We start from the raw sequence: 14,415 nt of genomic DNA, 5'->3' as shown, positions 1-14,415 counted from the left end.
GCTTTAGTCCAGTCACCCACTATAAAAAGGGGCGGCCATTACAATTCACTCTCTTCTCTTCCTTTACTGAGAACCAGTCAGTACAGAGATCTCAGTGCTAGTGACTAGGGATCGACCGATATCGTTTTTTTAGGGCCGATACCGATAATCTGTGGAGGTTAGGGCCGATAGCCGATAACTTATCGGCTATTTACCCCCCCCCCCCCCCGCGACAACGCTGCAGATCATTGATTTAAAGTGGGCGCTTTAAATCAATGAACTGCAGCGGCTTTTGCAGTGCCATAGACCGCCGCCGCCGCCCGCTTCTCTCCCCCTGCCTGTCCGGGGGTCCTCAGTCCTATCATGGCTACTGCGACCGCCCCCCCCACCGCCGTTCCGTGCCCCCTACCGCCCCACGCCCCACCGCACAGCGTCGCACCCCCTACCACATCGCCCTGGCCCCATTGCCTCCCCCATCCCCGGTTTTATAATTACCTGTTCCCAGGGCTCGGGGTCCACTCTACATCTGGCTCCGGTGACGTCCTCCGGAGCTGTCACTGTGCGCACTGACGGTGACGTTGCGTCACTCGTCATTGCGCACAGCGTAACGCAGGACGCAGCAGGAGCCAGAAGTAGCGTTGACCCCGGGCCCCGGGAACAGGTAATTATAAAACCGGGGATGAGGGAGGCAATGGGGGTGCGACGCGGGGCGGTGCGGCGGGTCGGTGGGGTTCGGTCGCGGTGCAGTGGGGGCGGTGCGGGGCATTATCGGATTATGCCGATACCAATAATGCCCAAAATCGTGATTATTGGCCGATAATATCGGCCAAACCGATAATCGGTCGATCCCTACTAGTGACCAGCATCTGGAAGGCCACAGAGCTACAGTCATTCCAGTAAGTCCTGCATATAGTCAAGCCTCAAGATGATTATCTCAAGTCTATTACAATGTCTATAATTATCTCAAGTCTATAAGATGTCTAGGGGCTAAGTACCCCTTTAAAGTGTACCTGTCATGATAAAAAAAAAAAAACTTTCAAAATGTCCTAAAGACATCAAAAGTTTTTTCAGTCATTCGGCTTCTCTCTCTCTCTCTCTGTATCTATGTGAGCAGGGTGTTCCTATAGACTTACATTATGGCCTAATTCACTAAGAGTGGAGTGTAATTTTCTTAGTGTTTTTTTTTTTCGACAGGTATTTTTCCATGGTACTTACTAATTTAGCACTTTTCCCTCTTTTTTTTTTTTTTTAATTTTTTTTACACAAATCAGAGATGTCGGATTTTCCATATCTTAAATCCAACACATTCTACGTGGGAACATTAGTAAATTTCTTGTTTACCCCCCCCCCCCCCTCCCTGGAAACTGTTGTGGATTTGTGACCCTTTTCCCCAGTGCCCAAGTCCCTTCTTTCGGTTCTCTGAATAAAACTGAGAGTTGGTCAGATTTTTGGTATATTTTGGTCACAAAACCTGGCACATCAAACATGCAACAATTTGGGCACAAAACCTGAGAAAAAAGAGTTGAATTACTTTTGGTAAATGAGGGCCTATAAGCCCATTCTGGTCACGTGACACAGAGGCGGGAGAGAATGCACCAAACGCGCACTTCTCCCAGCTCCTTCTATTGACCAATCGCGGTCTGAACACTCAGAACCCGACTGATAAAAAACCTTTTAAGGGTACATTCACACGCGCGGATTTTCGCAGCGTATTTAGCTGCGGATCTGCTGGTGAAGGCCCCGCTCTATGCTGGCTTTACATGTGCCTGCTGGTAGTGGCAATACGCAGCTACGAGCAGACACACTGCAGCAATGTGCGCGGCGTACTCGCACATCGCGGCCGCTCTCCCTGCTCTGAGCTAGGCAGAGAGCTCCCGCGATGTGCGCCTGCTGGTAGCGGCGTATTGCTACTACAAGCAGACGCATGTAAAGCCAGCATAGAGCAGGCCTTCACCAGCGGATCTGCAGCGTAAAATCCGCTGAAAATCAGCGCGTGTGAACGTACCCTAAGGGTACATTCACACATACAGGATCCTGCGCAAATTTGATGCACAGGATTTGTAACTGCCAATTAGAAGCTGTGCTCAGTCATTTAGTTTACATTGAAATCTGCAGCAGAAAATTCTGCGCATCAAATCTGCGCAGAATCCTGTACGTGTGAACGTACCCTAAAAGCACGAGTACAGGTGGTTTTACAAATTGAATTTTCCTGGAGGTCCATAGACCTCCAATTGGGGAGAAAAAAACGCATAGAAAATGTGTGCATGTGTGTTATTTTTCGTCATAGTATTTATTAGAAAACCTTGAATCACATAATCAAATAATCAAATGGCATAAAAAAAATATGTAAAAAAAATGTGCCAAAAAAAATATTGCATAGTAAATACACACAATTTTTTGGGTAAATATATATGAGCAATATATGAGGTAATCTTTTGTCCCGTGTTATATATATATGATAGACTGGAGTAGTGTTTACCAACCAGAGTGCCTCCAGCTGTTGTAAAACTACAACTCCCAGCATGCCCGGATGCTGTGAGTTGTTTTGCAACAGCTGCAGTCACCATGGTAGGGAAACACTTTTTTTTGTCTTTATATAAAATTTCATTAAAAAAATAAAACATTCAAAAAGGGAAACACTTGTACTATAGGATCTGCCCCTGTAATAGAAGCACGTACATTTTTTTTTTTTTTACATGACACGCGATACCGTATCTAAACCAACCGAGACTACAATTCCCGTCAGTCTCCGCGCGCTCTACGTACGTCACTTCCTCACCAATCAGCGCCGTGAACAGACCGACCAATCAGCGTCCGCGTCCGGAAGAGCCCGCTTGATTTGAACTTAGCCTGGCGGAAGTGTTGAAGAGAAAGGGGGCGGGGCCCGGCGGCTGGCACTGGGAAATACAGTAATCACAAATAGTACGAGAGGGGATTTATGGAAATTGGAGACGTTATTATCGGCTTTATTTATACCAGGTGAGTTGTCACATGGGCTCGGACGGTCACGTGGTGCTGTGGTCAGTGAAGGTTGCATCCTCAGTGCCAGGCTTTGCCCTAACTAGTCCCCCCAGTACCCCCCCAAACTGTGGCTCTCCAGCTGTTTCAAAAACTACAACTCCCAGCATGCTGGGAGTTGTAGTTATGCAACAGCGCCACCGGTTAGGAAACCTATAGCTACAGCAATGTTTAACTGTTGCAGTGCTGTGTTTGAAGTTTCCCTGGCCCTGACATGATGCCATCACCTGGCATTCGAAATATTGTGCCATGGTGGGTGAAGTATTTTATTTCCATCTAGAATGCTGAGTTAGGCTGCATTCACACCACGTTTATGCAATCCAGTTCCCGTATACGTTTTTAATGTGAAAACCGTTCGGAACCGTATTGAAAACCGTAAGCATTGACTCTCCATTGAAAACCGTATGCCAAACCATGCATCAGGTTGCATCCGCTTTGCGTCTTGTACGTTTTTTGTCACTTTTTTTTCCTGTACCCAAAACCGTAGCCTGCAACCGTATTAAACCGTATACGTTTTTTTTTAACATGGGAGTCAATAGGAACCGTACAAAACCGTATGTGCGTACTGTTCTATCCGGTTTGCACCATACAGTTTTTGACTTTGCATTTTTTTTTTCTTGGAATTTCAATCAAACAAGTGAAACTTTATTCAAAATGGAGTGAAATTTTGTACGGCGTCAGATACGCTGCGTATACGCCAGGTGGGAACACACCCTCGTGCCATGTCACATGACCACAACATAGCTGTGTGACATTGTATTTTTAGAGCCGACATTGGCTGCGGTATTGACATTACATGGAGTTCCAAAGAGTGGACTGCACAATGCTGTTCCCCTTGACTGGGTGCGCCGCCGGATAGCGTCCTATTCAAGTCAATGGAGCACCAGAGCTGAGCTGTAGCACCAGACACAATGAGAGGGGTGCTGTGCGGAGGTCAGGATCACACGCTAATGACTGGTCCTAAATAGAGATAAGTGAATCTGATTGTCGCATTCGAAACTGACTCAGTTGCCTGTTTAAAATACTCCTATACTGGAGCAGGGACTCCTGTCAAAGACAACCATACCTGCTCCTGTGCAGTTCGCTGAGAGAGTGCATTCAACATTCAACATCATGGCTGTGAAATTCAAACTAAGTCCTCATCGATTCGCTCATACGGCACCCCCCCATAACAGCATTTTATACCCCCCCCCCCCCAATGTGTAAAGATGGCCGGTTGCATCCCTTTTTTTTTTTTTTTTTTTAAAGAAAAAAGCGTATACCTTTTTTTCAACTTTTCACTCCATTATGAATAAAGTTTCACTTGTTTGATTGAAATTCCAAGAAAAAAAAAATGTGCAAAGTAAAAAACCGTATGATGAAAACCAGATGGAACCATACGCACATACGGTTCTGTACGGTTCCCATTGACTCCCATGTTAAAAAAAAAAACTAAAAAACATATACGTTTTAATACGGTTTTTTCACCAGGACCAAAAACCAGGGTAGACTACGGTTTTGGGTACGGGAAAAAAAAACGGACAAAACCGTACAAGACGCAAAATTGATGCAACCGGATGCCTCATTTGGCGTACGATTTTCAATGGAGAGTCAATTCATACGGTTTTCAATACGGTTCCATGCGGTTTTCACATTGAAAATGTATACGGGAACTGTATTACAGAAACGTGGTGTGAATATATGATGGATACCAATAGAGAAAGATTAACCGTACACATAGCAATATTCCTGCAGCACACGTGTGACTAGTTGGCTAAACAGTAGTCATCGCCATTTAAAGGGGTACTCCTGTGGAAAACTTTTTTTTATTTATTTATTTTTTTTTTTTTTTAAATCAACTGGTGCCAGAAAGTTAAACAGATTTGTAAATTACTTCTATTAAAAAAATCTTAATCCTTCCAGTACTTATTAGCTGCTGAATACTACAGAGGAAATTCTTTTCTTTTTGGAACACAGAGCTCTCTGCTGCTGGCATCACAAGCACTGTGCTCTCTGCTGACATCTCTGTCCATTTTAGGAACTGTCCAGAGCAGTATATGTTTGCTATGGGGATTTTTCCCCACTCCTGACAATTCTTTAACCCCTTAACGACCAATGACGTATATTAACGTCCTTGGCCTGGCTCCCGCGATATAACGCGGGGTCACGCGGTGACCCCGCGTCATATCGGGTCGGTCCCGGCATGTATCTGATGCCGGGGGTAACAGCGCGTGCCATTCAAAGTTGAACGCCGCGTCTAAACCGAAAGTGAATGCTGCCCGGCTGCTCAGCGGGGCAGATCGGGACTACCGCAGTGAAAATGCGGTGTCCCGATCAGCTGGGACACGAGTGGAGGTCCTCTTACCTGCCTCCTGCGTGTCCCCTCGGCGATTGATTGCTCCAAGCCTGAGATTTAGGCATAAGCAATCGACCGCCGATAACGCTGATCATTGCAAAGCTATGTCTATGCAGTGAACAGTGCTGGCAATCAGTGTGTGCAGTGTTATAGGTCCCTATGGGAGCTATAACACTGCAAAAAAAGTATAAAAAAAAAAGTTAATAAATGTGATTTAACCCCCCTTTTCCCATAAAAAACACCATGTAAATAAAAATAAATATAAACATATGTGGTATCGCCGCGTGCGTAAATGTCCGAACTATAAAAATATATAATTAATTAAACCGCACGGTCAATGGCGTACGCGCAAAAAAATTCCTAAGTCCAAAATAACGCATTTTTGATCTCTTTTTATATCATGAAAAAATGAATAAAAAGCGATCAAAAAGTCCGATCAATACAAAAATGGTACCGCTAAAAACTTCAGATCACGGCACAAAAAATGAGTGCTCATACCGCCCCATATGCGGAAAAATAAAAGTTATAGGGGTCAGAAGATGACAATTTTTAACGTATACATTTTCCTGCATGTAGTTAGGATTTTTTACAGAAGTGCGACAATATCCAACCTATATAAGTAGGGTATCATTTTAATCGTATGGACCTAGAGAATAATAAGGTGTCATTTTTACCGAAAAATGTACTGCGTAGAAACGGAAGCCCCCAAAAGTTACAAATGGCGTTTTTTTTCTTCAATTTCGTCGCACAATGATTTTTTTTTCCCGTTTCGCCGTAGATTTTTGGGTAAAATGACTGATGTCACTGCAAAGTAGAATTGGTGGCGCAAAAAATAAGCCATCATATGGATTTTTAGGTGCAAAATTGAAAGGGTTATGATTTTTAAAAGGTGAGGAGGAAAAAACGAAAGTGCAAAAAACGGAAAAACCCGTGGTCCTTAAGGGGTTAAATGGACAGAGATGTCAGCAGAGAGCGCTGTGCTCGTGATGCCAGCAGAGAGCTCTCTGTTCCATAAAGAAAAGAATTTCCTCTGTAGTATTCATCAGCTAATAAGTACTGGAAGGATTAAGATTTTTTTAATAGAAGTAATTTACAAATCTCTTTAACTTTCTGGCACCAGTTGATTTAAAAAAAAAAAAATATTTGAAAATGTTTTTTTTTTTTTTTTCCCACCGGAGTACCCTTTCAAAGCACTGGTCTCAAACTGTGGCCCTTAAGATGTTGCAAAACTACAACTCCCAGCATGCCCGGACAGCCGTTGGCTGTCCGGGCATGCTGGTAGTTGTAGTTTTGCAACATCTGGAGGGCCACAGTTTGAGACCACTGATTTAAAGTGATATCATTGTGTGAATTCGGCATTGTCCATGAAAGTAAGTAGGCAGCGATACGTGGCTGACGAGCGACACTCTCTGTTATCTCCACAGGACCGTCTAACGCCAGTCGTCGGATCACTTTACCATGGCTGCTCCTGTGGCCGCTGAAGAAGGGAACGTCTCTGTGGTGGTCCGTGTTCGCCCCCCTAACTCACGAGAACAAGAAGGGAACCAGTACTCTGTGGTGCAGGTAATGGACCATAACATTCTCATCTTTGACCCTGATGAGCCCGATACGTCCGGAGTGTTCTCAAACCTGAGAGCTCACGAAGGAACAAAGCGCAAAGGGAAGGATCTGAAATTCATATTTGACCAAGTCTTTGGGGAACAAAGCAGCCAACAAGATGTGTTTGAACACACAACCAAGCAGATCCTTGATGGGGTCTTAAATGGCTACAACTGTTCAGGTAAGTGCTCGTTCACACACTGCTGGGGTGCTCTGCTAAAGGGAATTCATTCCGTTAAAAGGACAAGAGTTCAGCGGTGAAAAAAAATACTGCATGTCCAATTTTTTTCCCACCTAACTCTTGTAAAAAAAATAGAACACCAGACGGACCCCATTCAGGTCAATGGGATTCATTATCAGTTGTGCTATGACCCATTTAGGGTCCATTCGGCGCACAAAAAAAAACCCTGAACGGGTCAGGGCACAACGGCAAAAAGAGTAAATGATAAATTTGCTTCTAAGGCTGAGTTCACATAGTATATTCCTCCCCTATGCCTTAAAATACACGTCAGGAGTCAAAGGTTAGCCTCGGGTTTCACCTTATCTATAACACCATTATATGTATATTTGTAATATAGATTGAATAAAATATTTTTTTTATTTTTCGGTGAAAAAATGCTGTCCCTGCAGCTATTGCCTGTGTGTGTCTATGAGGAGTCCAAATACAGGAAGTGAGAGTGGGACAAGCAGGGCTCTGTGCAGGCTCCTGGCTTATCAATCATCCTGATGTGTGTCGGGAGCATGTCACAGGTCCTCGGCGCACGGAGCCCCTCGCTTGTCCTCGGCGCACGGAGCCCCTCGCTTGTCCTCGGCGCACGGAGCCCCTCGCTTGTCCTCGGCGCACGGAGCCCCCGCTTGTCCTCGGTGCACGGAGCCCCCGCTGAGCTACTGTGTGTGACGTTTCGCACACAGCAGGCTAGCTGGTAGAAACATGCCCCCTACATTCATCAGTGTACCTGTGTCTCCGCCTCTCCCATAGAGGAAAACGGAGGGGGTGTGTTTCAACCAGCTGACCTGCTGGGTAGAACATAACCCCCTAATCCTGACCCCCTAATCCCCACCCCTATCAGCGATCAGTGCGCTGAGAGCCCTGAGCTCAGGTCACATTTGGCTACGAGTCACAGTTTTTTTTTTTTTTTTTACTTCACCGACATGTTATGCCGGCACCCGCACTCTCCGGAATGTGAACATAGGCAAGTTAGTGAAAGAATTGTTAGTTAGTGAAAGAATGTACCCCAGAAATGGCACCAAAGAAAACTAGCTCTCATTTTGAATGCAGGGAGGAAAACATAAAAACAAGCAAAATTGTCCTTCCATAGTCAAATCTTGACTTTCCTTCTCCCTGGCATACATTCAGTTTACAGCTTATACCCTGTATTCATTTGGTCTGGTGCCCCCAGCATCCCCTCATGCCACTGTATGCTCTGTCAGCCCCCACTCAGGCCCCTGCCGTATACATCCATTTGTGTCCCATCCTCACTGAATCCTATATCAGTGTTCTCAAACTGTGGCCTTCCAGATGTTGCAAAACTTCAACTCCCAGCAGCATGCCGGGACAGCCAACGGCTGTCCGGGCATGCTGCTAGAAGTTGAAGTTTTGCAACATCTGGAGGGCCACAGTTTGAGACCACTATCCTATGTGTTTGGTTTTCATTTTGCAGGCACCTCTTTAAAGGGTACCTTTTCATCAAAAAAAACTTTTGATATACTATAGATTAATGTATGCAGAATAACTTTCCAATTGCATGTTTTAAAAAAATGTGCTTCTTTCTATTTAATTTTCCACTTTGAAAAAATGACCACTAGGGGTCTCCCTACCAGTCTTGGCCGCAAGCCCTTTTTATAGATTTCAGACTCATTTAGAGTCCTAAATCTCAAACTGCAGCCGGGACACAGACAAGCTCAGCCGGCAGCTCTGAATCTTCTCCTCTCTGTTTACAACTGCATATGCAGAGAGAAGAAAGATCGGCGCTCAGATAGTAAAATGAATGAGGGCATGCAGTAAGGCAGAGTCAGGACTATGCCCTGCTGTTCTATGAGCACAGTGCTGGCTCCTGCCTGTCTGATTGACAGGCAGGGATTAGTGCTGAGCTTGTCTGTGTCCCGGCTGCAGTCTGAGATTTAGAGCTCCAGCATGAGTCTGAAATTTATAAAAAGGGCTTGCAGCCAGGACTGGCAGGGAGACCCCTAGTGGTCATTTATTTTCAAAGTGGAAAATTAAATAGAAAGAAGCATATTTGTTTAATAACATACAATTGGAAAGTTATTCTGCATACGTTAATCTAGAATATAGCAAAAGTTTTTTTTTTTTAATTAAAGGTACCCTTTTTAACATTGTAAATCTTGCTGCACATCAGTAGGATGTTTTGTCAGTGTTACTGGGGTCACTTACTGAGCTCCAGTGCTTCAGCCCACAGCAGCTGGTATTGAATTCATGTGAGCAATAATCCACAACAACGGGATTTATTTTCAGCCGTGGGTCGTATAAAGAAGATATCTGCTTGTTCTCGGCTATGCCTCATTAACACTTTAGTAAATAATCCCCGCCGTCTGTTATTCATCGCACTGCGTCTATTGGTACATGGCGGCGTCTGCTGCACACAAGATGCTTTGTGATCACATGTAGACGCGTGTGGAAAAGGACCTCAATTGTTTGTAGCTTGTCAAACATGGAAAGGCATCGGCAAATTTGTTTAAGGGACATTGATGTCAATAGGAGATCAGGTTATCGGATCCTGTCATATTCTGACTTGAGTGAAATATTCCCATTGTGATCATCAGACAGTGTATTATTATTACTTATTTTTATTTTATTTTTCTCCCGGGGGGATGGGGCACTGTAGTAGTGTTTGATACCAAATCCTGGATTTAAAGGGGTTATTTAGCCTTTAAAACTGATTGCCTATCCATCGGATTGGCCATCAATACTATGTTGGAGTTGCACCCCCATGAATCTAATTTTGATGGGTGGGCCATCAATTATAAAGGCTAAATATCCCCTTCCAGTTCCGGATTTGACAATTGTTTCAGCTGTTTAAATTGCCAGCAACACTTGCGCAAGCGCCCCAACCTCCTCAATGTTTAAAGGGGGTATTCCGGGATTATTCGACTGTGCTGCAGGGGCTGTAACGTATTGTTCATAAAATAGTGTCTGTACTAGTGTTTGTTGGTGGTCTCAAAATTCTTCTGTGATCTTTGCCCCGATGTAGATTTTTAGCAGCATATAAAATGAGTGTCTTCTCTAGCTTTTTCCACGTTGCAATGCGGGCCGAGACATTACATCACTAGTCAGGTGTTGAAAGGGAGCCTGTCAGCGCTTCAATGGGTGGAGTAACTGCCGGGTGTGAGGGAGATCATTCTCCTCGAGGCTGCAGGGAATAGTAGTTTCAAGCACAGCACAGCATGGAAGGGAGCCTAGCTGTGCTGCAATGGGTTGGGTGAGTGATGTGTGGGAGGCTGAAAAGTGACAAATAAGGGATCCTGGGACTTGTAGTTGGAGGGAGGGAACTCCAACAGTAAATGGCAAGTTTACAAAAAGAAAGCAGCTATGTGTGATGGGAACTCACAACATAGCTGTTTAGCTCCAAAGCACAGATCCTTCCTAAGCATGTCCATTACTGTCTGGCAGGTACGTACTAAAATCACCTTATGGTGAATAACCCCTCTAACAGTACTTGTTCAAGCACCCCAGACCTCCGCCGTTCTAACACTCATGGCCTATTTAGACTGTAGGCCAATGTTTCCCAACCAGGGTTCCTCCAGTTGTTGCAAAACTACAACTTCCAGCATGCCCAGACAGCCAAAGGCTGTCTGGGCATGCTGGGAGTTGTAGTTTTGCAACAGCTGGAGGCACCCTGGTTAGGAAGCACTGCTGTAGGCTATCAATTATATAAGGCTGGATTGCCTCTTTAATACAGGCAGAAAATATCTACATGAAATTCAGCATCTCCATTATCTAAATGTCACGGTCAATCAGTTTTGACTCCCGATATCTAGTTTAATTTTTATTTTTTTTGTTTGGTGAGACATCCACATAGGTGGGATACGCTGCAGATTTTCTATAGCAGAATTTTGTCTGCATTATTTCTGACCTGTGACATCACCCTTATTAGAGCTCTGGCATGCTATGGGAAAAATGTCACATGTTGTCATTGGTGGAAGTCTAGGTGGCTTCATATTAGAGACATACAGGCAGTAAACTGTATGAAGCCGGAAGGTACACCTGTCAGAAGACTGAATAGTTCAAGTAATCCGTGGCGTCTCAGCCCTCATGTCTACTGGTCCCAACATGGCACAATAACATGCCCGAAGTTGCACAAAATGTGTGATCTTCATTTTTTTTTGTTGTAAACCGTATTTTTACTTTTATTAAAAAAAAAAATTTAAATCAACTGGTGCCTGAAAGTTAAACAGATTTGTAAATTGCTTCTATTTAAAAAAAAAAATCTTAATCCTTCCAGTACTTATTAGCTGCTGAATACTACAGAGGAAATTCTTTTCTTTTTGGAACACAGAGCTCTCTGCTGACATAACAAGCAGAGTGCTCTTCTGACATCTCTGTCCATTTTAGGAACTGTCCAGAGCAGCATATGTTTGCTATGGGGATTTTTCTCCTACTCTGGACAGTTCCTAAAATGGACAGAGATGTCAGCAGAGAGCACTGTGCTTGTGATGTCAGCAGAAAGCTCTGTGTTCCAAAAAGAAAAGCATTTCCTCTGTAGTATTCAGCAGCTAATAAGTACTGGAAGGATTAAGATTTTTAAATAGAAGTAATTAACAAATCTGTTTAACTTTCTGGCACCAGTTGATTTAAAAATAAGTTTTCCACCCTGAGTACCCCTTTTAAAAGTATTGATTTTCTTTCTTCCTCTAGTTTTTGCCTATGGAGCTACCGGAGCAGGGAAGACGCACACAATGTTGGGAAGTGAAGCCGACCCTGGAGTCATGTATCTCACTATGGTGGAACTATATCAGCGAATAGAAGCCATCAAGGAGGAGAAGTCATGTGAGGTGCTCGTCTCCTACCTGGAGGTATGGAATACACTGCTGCTCTTCTCCTGTCTTGTCTTGCATTCACTGTAGAGACTTTTACAGTTGTACGTGTGGGAGAACTGTGGGAGGGTACAGCGCATTCTTCAGTTGGAGTGCCTCTAAGTGTCTTGTCATTAAAGGGGTACTCTGGTGGAATTTTTTTTATCAGCTAGTGCCAGAAAGTTAAACAGATTTGTAAATTACTTCTATAAATTTTTTTAATCCTTTCAGTACTTATTAGCAGCTGTATACTACAGAGGAAATGCTTTTCTTAATTATTTATTTTCTGTCTGACCACAGTGCTCTCTGCTGACACCATGTCAGGAACTGTCCAGAGGAGGAGAAAATCCCTATAGCAAACATATACTGCACTGGACAGTTCCTGACATGGACAGAGGTGTCAGCAGAGAGCACTGTGGTCAGACAGAAATGAAATCCAAAAAGAAAATAATTTCCTCTGTAGTAGAACCTGTAGAACCTCTGTCACAGACACGTGATTTTATTTTTTTATTTTTTTAAATGATAGGTACACTTTAATTGGTATGTAATTTGGTTTATTGCTAATGTAGAGCATTCCCCAATGTTCCCGCACTTTCCGGAAGCCTTGGTTACTTTACATCCACGTGACCACTGCAGCCAATCACTTGTCTCGGTGGTCACGTGCTTTACGAGGAGCCATCACTTCTGAGACCAGTAATTGTCTGCAGAGCTTGTGTGGAGCAAAATAAGAAAAGACCATCCACAACCACCAGGGCATCATCATTGGAGCGACATTTTTATCCTAGACCATTTCCAGCAGCTTGTTTAATTCACTAAATGGGTACCATCATGTCATAGAGATATGTCAAATGTTTTGATAGGTTGGTGTCTGTGTGTTCAGACCCTAAATGATCACTAGAATGAGCCAGAAGATATTCACTCCCAGGTCTGAGCCACAGACTCCCAATGGAAGTCTATGGGACCAACTCAGATGTGATTGGTCAGCGTCTAAGTGTTGAAAACTTTTGACAACGTGTTGTCTGGTCAACACCTGGACATCCTCTTTAGAACTCAGAATTGTCTTGTTAGTTTCAGTGATTGGAGCTGAATAAAATAAATCTCTTTCTGGTTTTTCAGGTGTACAATGAACAGATCCAGGACCTGCTGGAACCCAAAGGCTCTTTGGCAATCAGAGAAGATCCTCAGAAAGGGGTTGTAGTTCAGGGACTGTCCTTCCATCAGGTAAGTGTCTATGAGAGGTTCATGTCATTCATTACTAGCAATACTGTAAGTAGGCTAGTGGACTGGGCCCATTCACTTTAAAGGAGATATGTGGCAAACATCTTTTAACTCATCCTGTGCCTGGGCTGCAAAAATAGGTGATAGGCTGAGCGCACTGTCATGTAAGGAGCCGGCTAGAGCTCCTTACATGACAGTGTGCTCAGCCTATCACCAGCCGAGGTGGGACATCGCTGCAGCTGGCGATACGCTGACAGTGCTGTGACATTCCGAGCCTAAGAAGAAGGAAGACGAGCAGCAGCGGAGGAACGAAACGCCAATATCTCTGCAACGGAGGGGGGGGGGGGGGCGTAGGAAGGGGAGTTTAAAAAAAATAAAAAATACTTGAAGCCTGGGCACAGGATGAGTTAAAACATTTTCGCCACATATCTCCTTTAGGGTCTATTCACACGTACAGTATTCTGCGCAGATTTTATGCGCAGGATTTGATGCGGTGTTCGGTCATTCAGTTTACATTGAAATCTGCAGCAGAAAATCTGCGCAGAATACTGTACGTGTGAATAGACCATTAATGTCCTGACAATGTAACACACTTATTCAACAGGACTCAATAGCATGGTTCGCTACACTTTTTCCCTAGATTATACCGATGTACAAGAAGTGGCTTAAATGTAGTCATTGGCTTACTATGTCTGCGCCATTCAAATAAATAGCCCTGCTGCAGTGCCCCTTGGTATACGTCGGCATTCCTATTTCTAGCAGTATACTGACATATACAGTGGTCCCTCAAGTTACAATATTAATTGGTTCCAGGACGACCATTGTATGTTGAAACCATTGTATGTTGAGACCAGAACTCTATGGAAACCTGGTAATTGGTTCTGAAGGCACCAAAATGTCATCCAAAAATAGGAAAAAGTGAGGAATAAAGAAAAATAAGTAGATAACTAATATAGATAAAGCAAATCTTTACATATAAAAGTAAGGAAGATCTGCTGGGAGCTGTAAGTCACTGTCTATGTCAGTGTTTCCCAAGCGGGGAGCCTCCAGCTGTTGCAAAACTACAACTCCCAGCATGCTGGGAGTTGTAGTTTCACAACAGCTAGAGGCTCCCTGCTTGGGAAACACTGGTCTATGTAGAGGACAGGAGCTTCTTCAGGGTCCTGTACAGAACACGCAATGTCCTTTAAAAAAATAAAAAATAAAAATAAAATGTAGTCGCCCTCGCCTGGTGT

The 14,415-nt window shown here is 43.9% G+C and overlaps 1 protein-coding gene across 3 annotated transcripts in view; it reads left to right on the top strand.

The window, feature by feature from the left end:
* Nucleotides 1-2,774: 2,774 nt before the first annotated feature.
* LOC130293950 (kinesin-like protein KIF18B) overlaps nucleotides 2,775-14,415 on the top strand; it is a 78,665-nt gene continuing 67,024 nt past the window's right edge. For 2 of the 3 annotated variants that reach the window (XR_008848332.1, XM_056543270.1), the window contains exons 1-4: nucleotides 2,775-2,958; nucleotides 6,757-7,112; nucleotides 11,805-11,962; nucleotides 13,079-13,183. Coding sequence is in view for 2 of the 3 variants with exons in the window: in XM_056543270.1 (XP_056399245.1) it covers nucleotides 6,791-7,112; nucleotides 11,805-11,962; nucleotides 13,079-13,183 (585 nt within the window). In the remaining variant the exon portion in view is untranslated. Of the gene's footprint in view, nucleotides 2,959-3,048; nucleotides 3,250-6,756; nucleotides 7,113-11,804; nucleotides 11,963-13,078; nucleotides 13,184-14,415 lie in introns of those variants that run through there. The other variant, XM_056543271.1, reaches the window with a different exon arrangement.

This window comes from Hyla sarda, chromosome 10 (assembly GCF_029499605.1).
Source record: "Hyla sarda isolate aHylSar1 chromosome 10, aHylSar1.hap1, whole genome shotgun sequence".
In the NCBI taxonomy this organism is placed as follows: Eukaryota; Metazoa; Chordata; class Amphibia; order Anura; family Hylidae; genus Hyla; species Hyla sarda.
The sequence above is the reverse complement of the archived record's forward strand: the minus strand, read 5'-3'. Positions and strand labels throughout refer to the sequence as shown.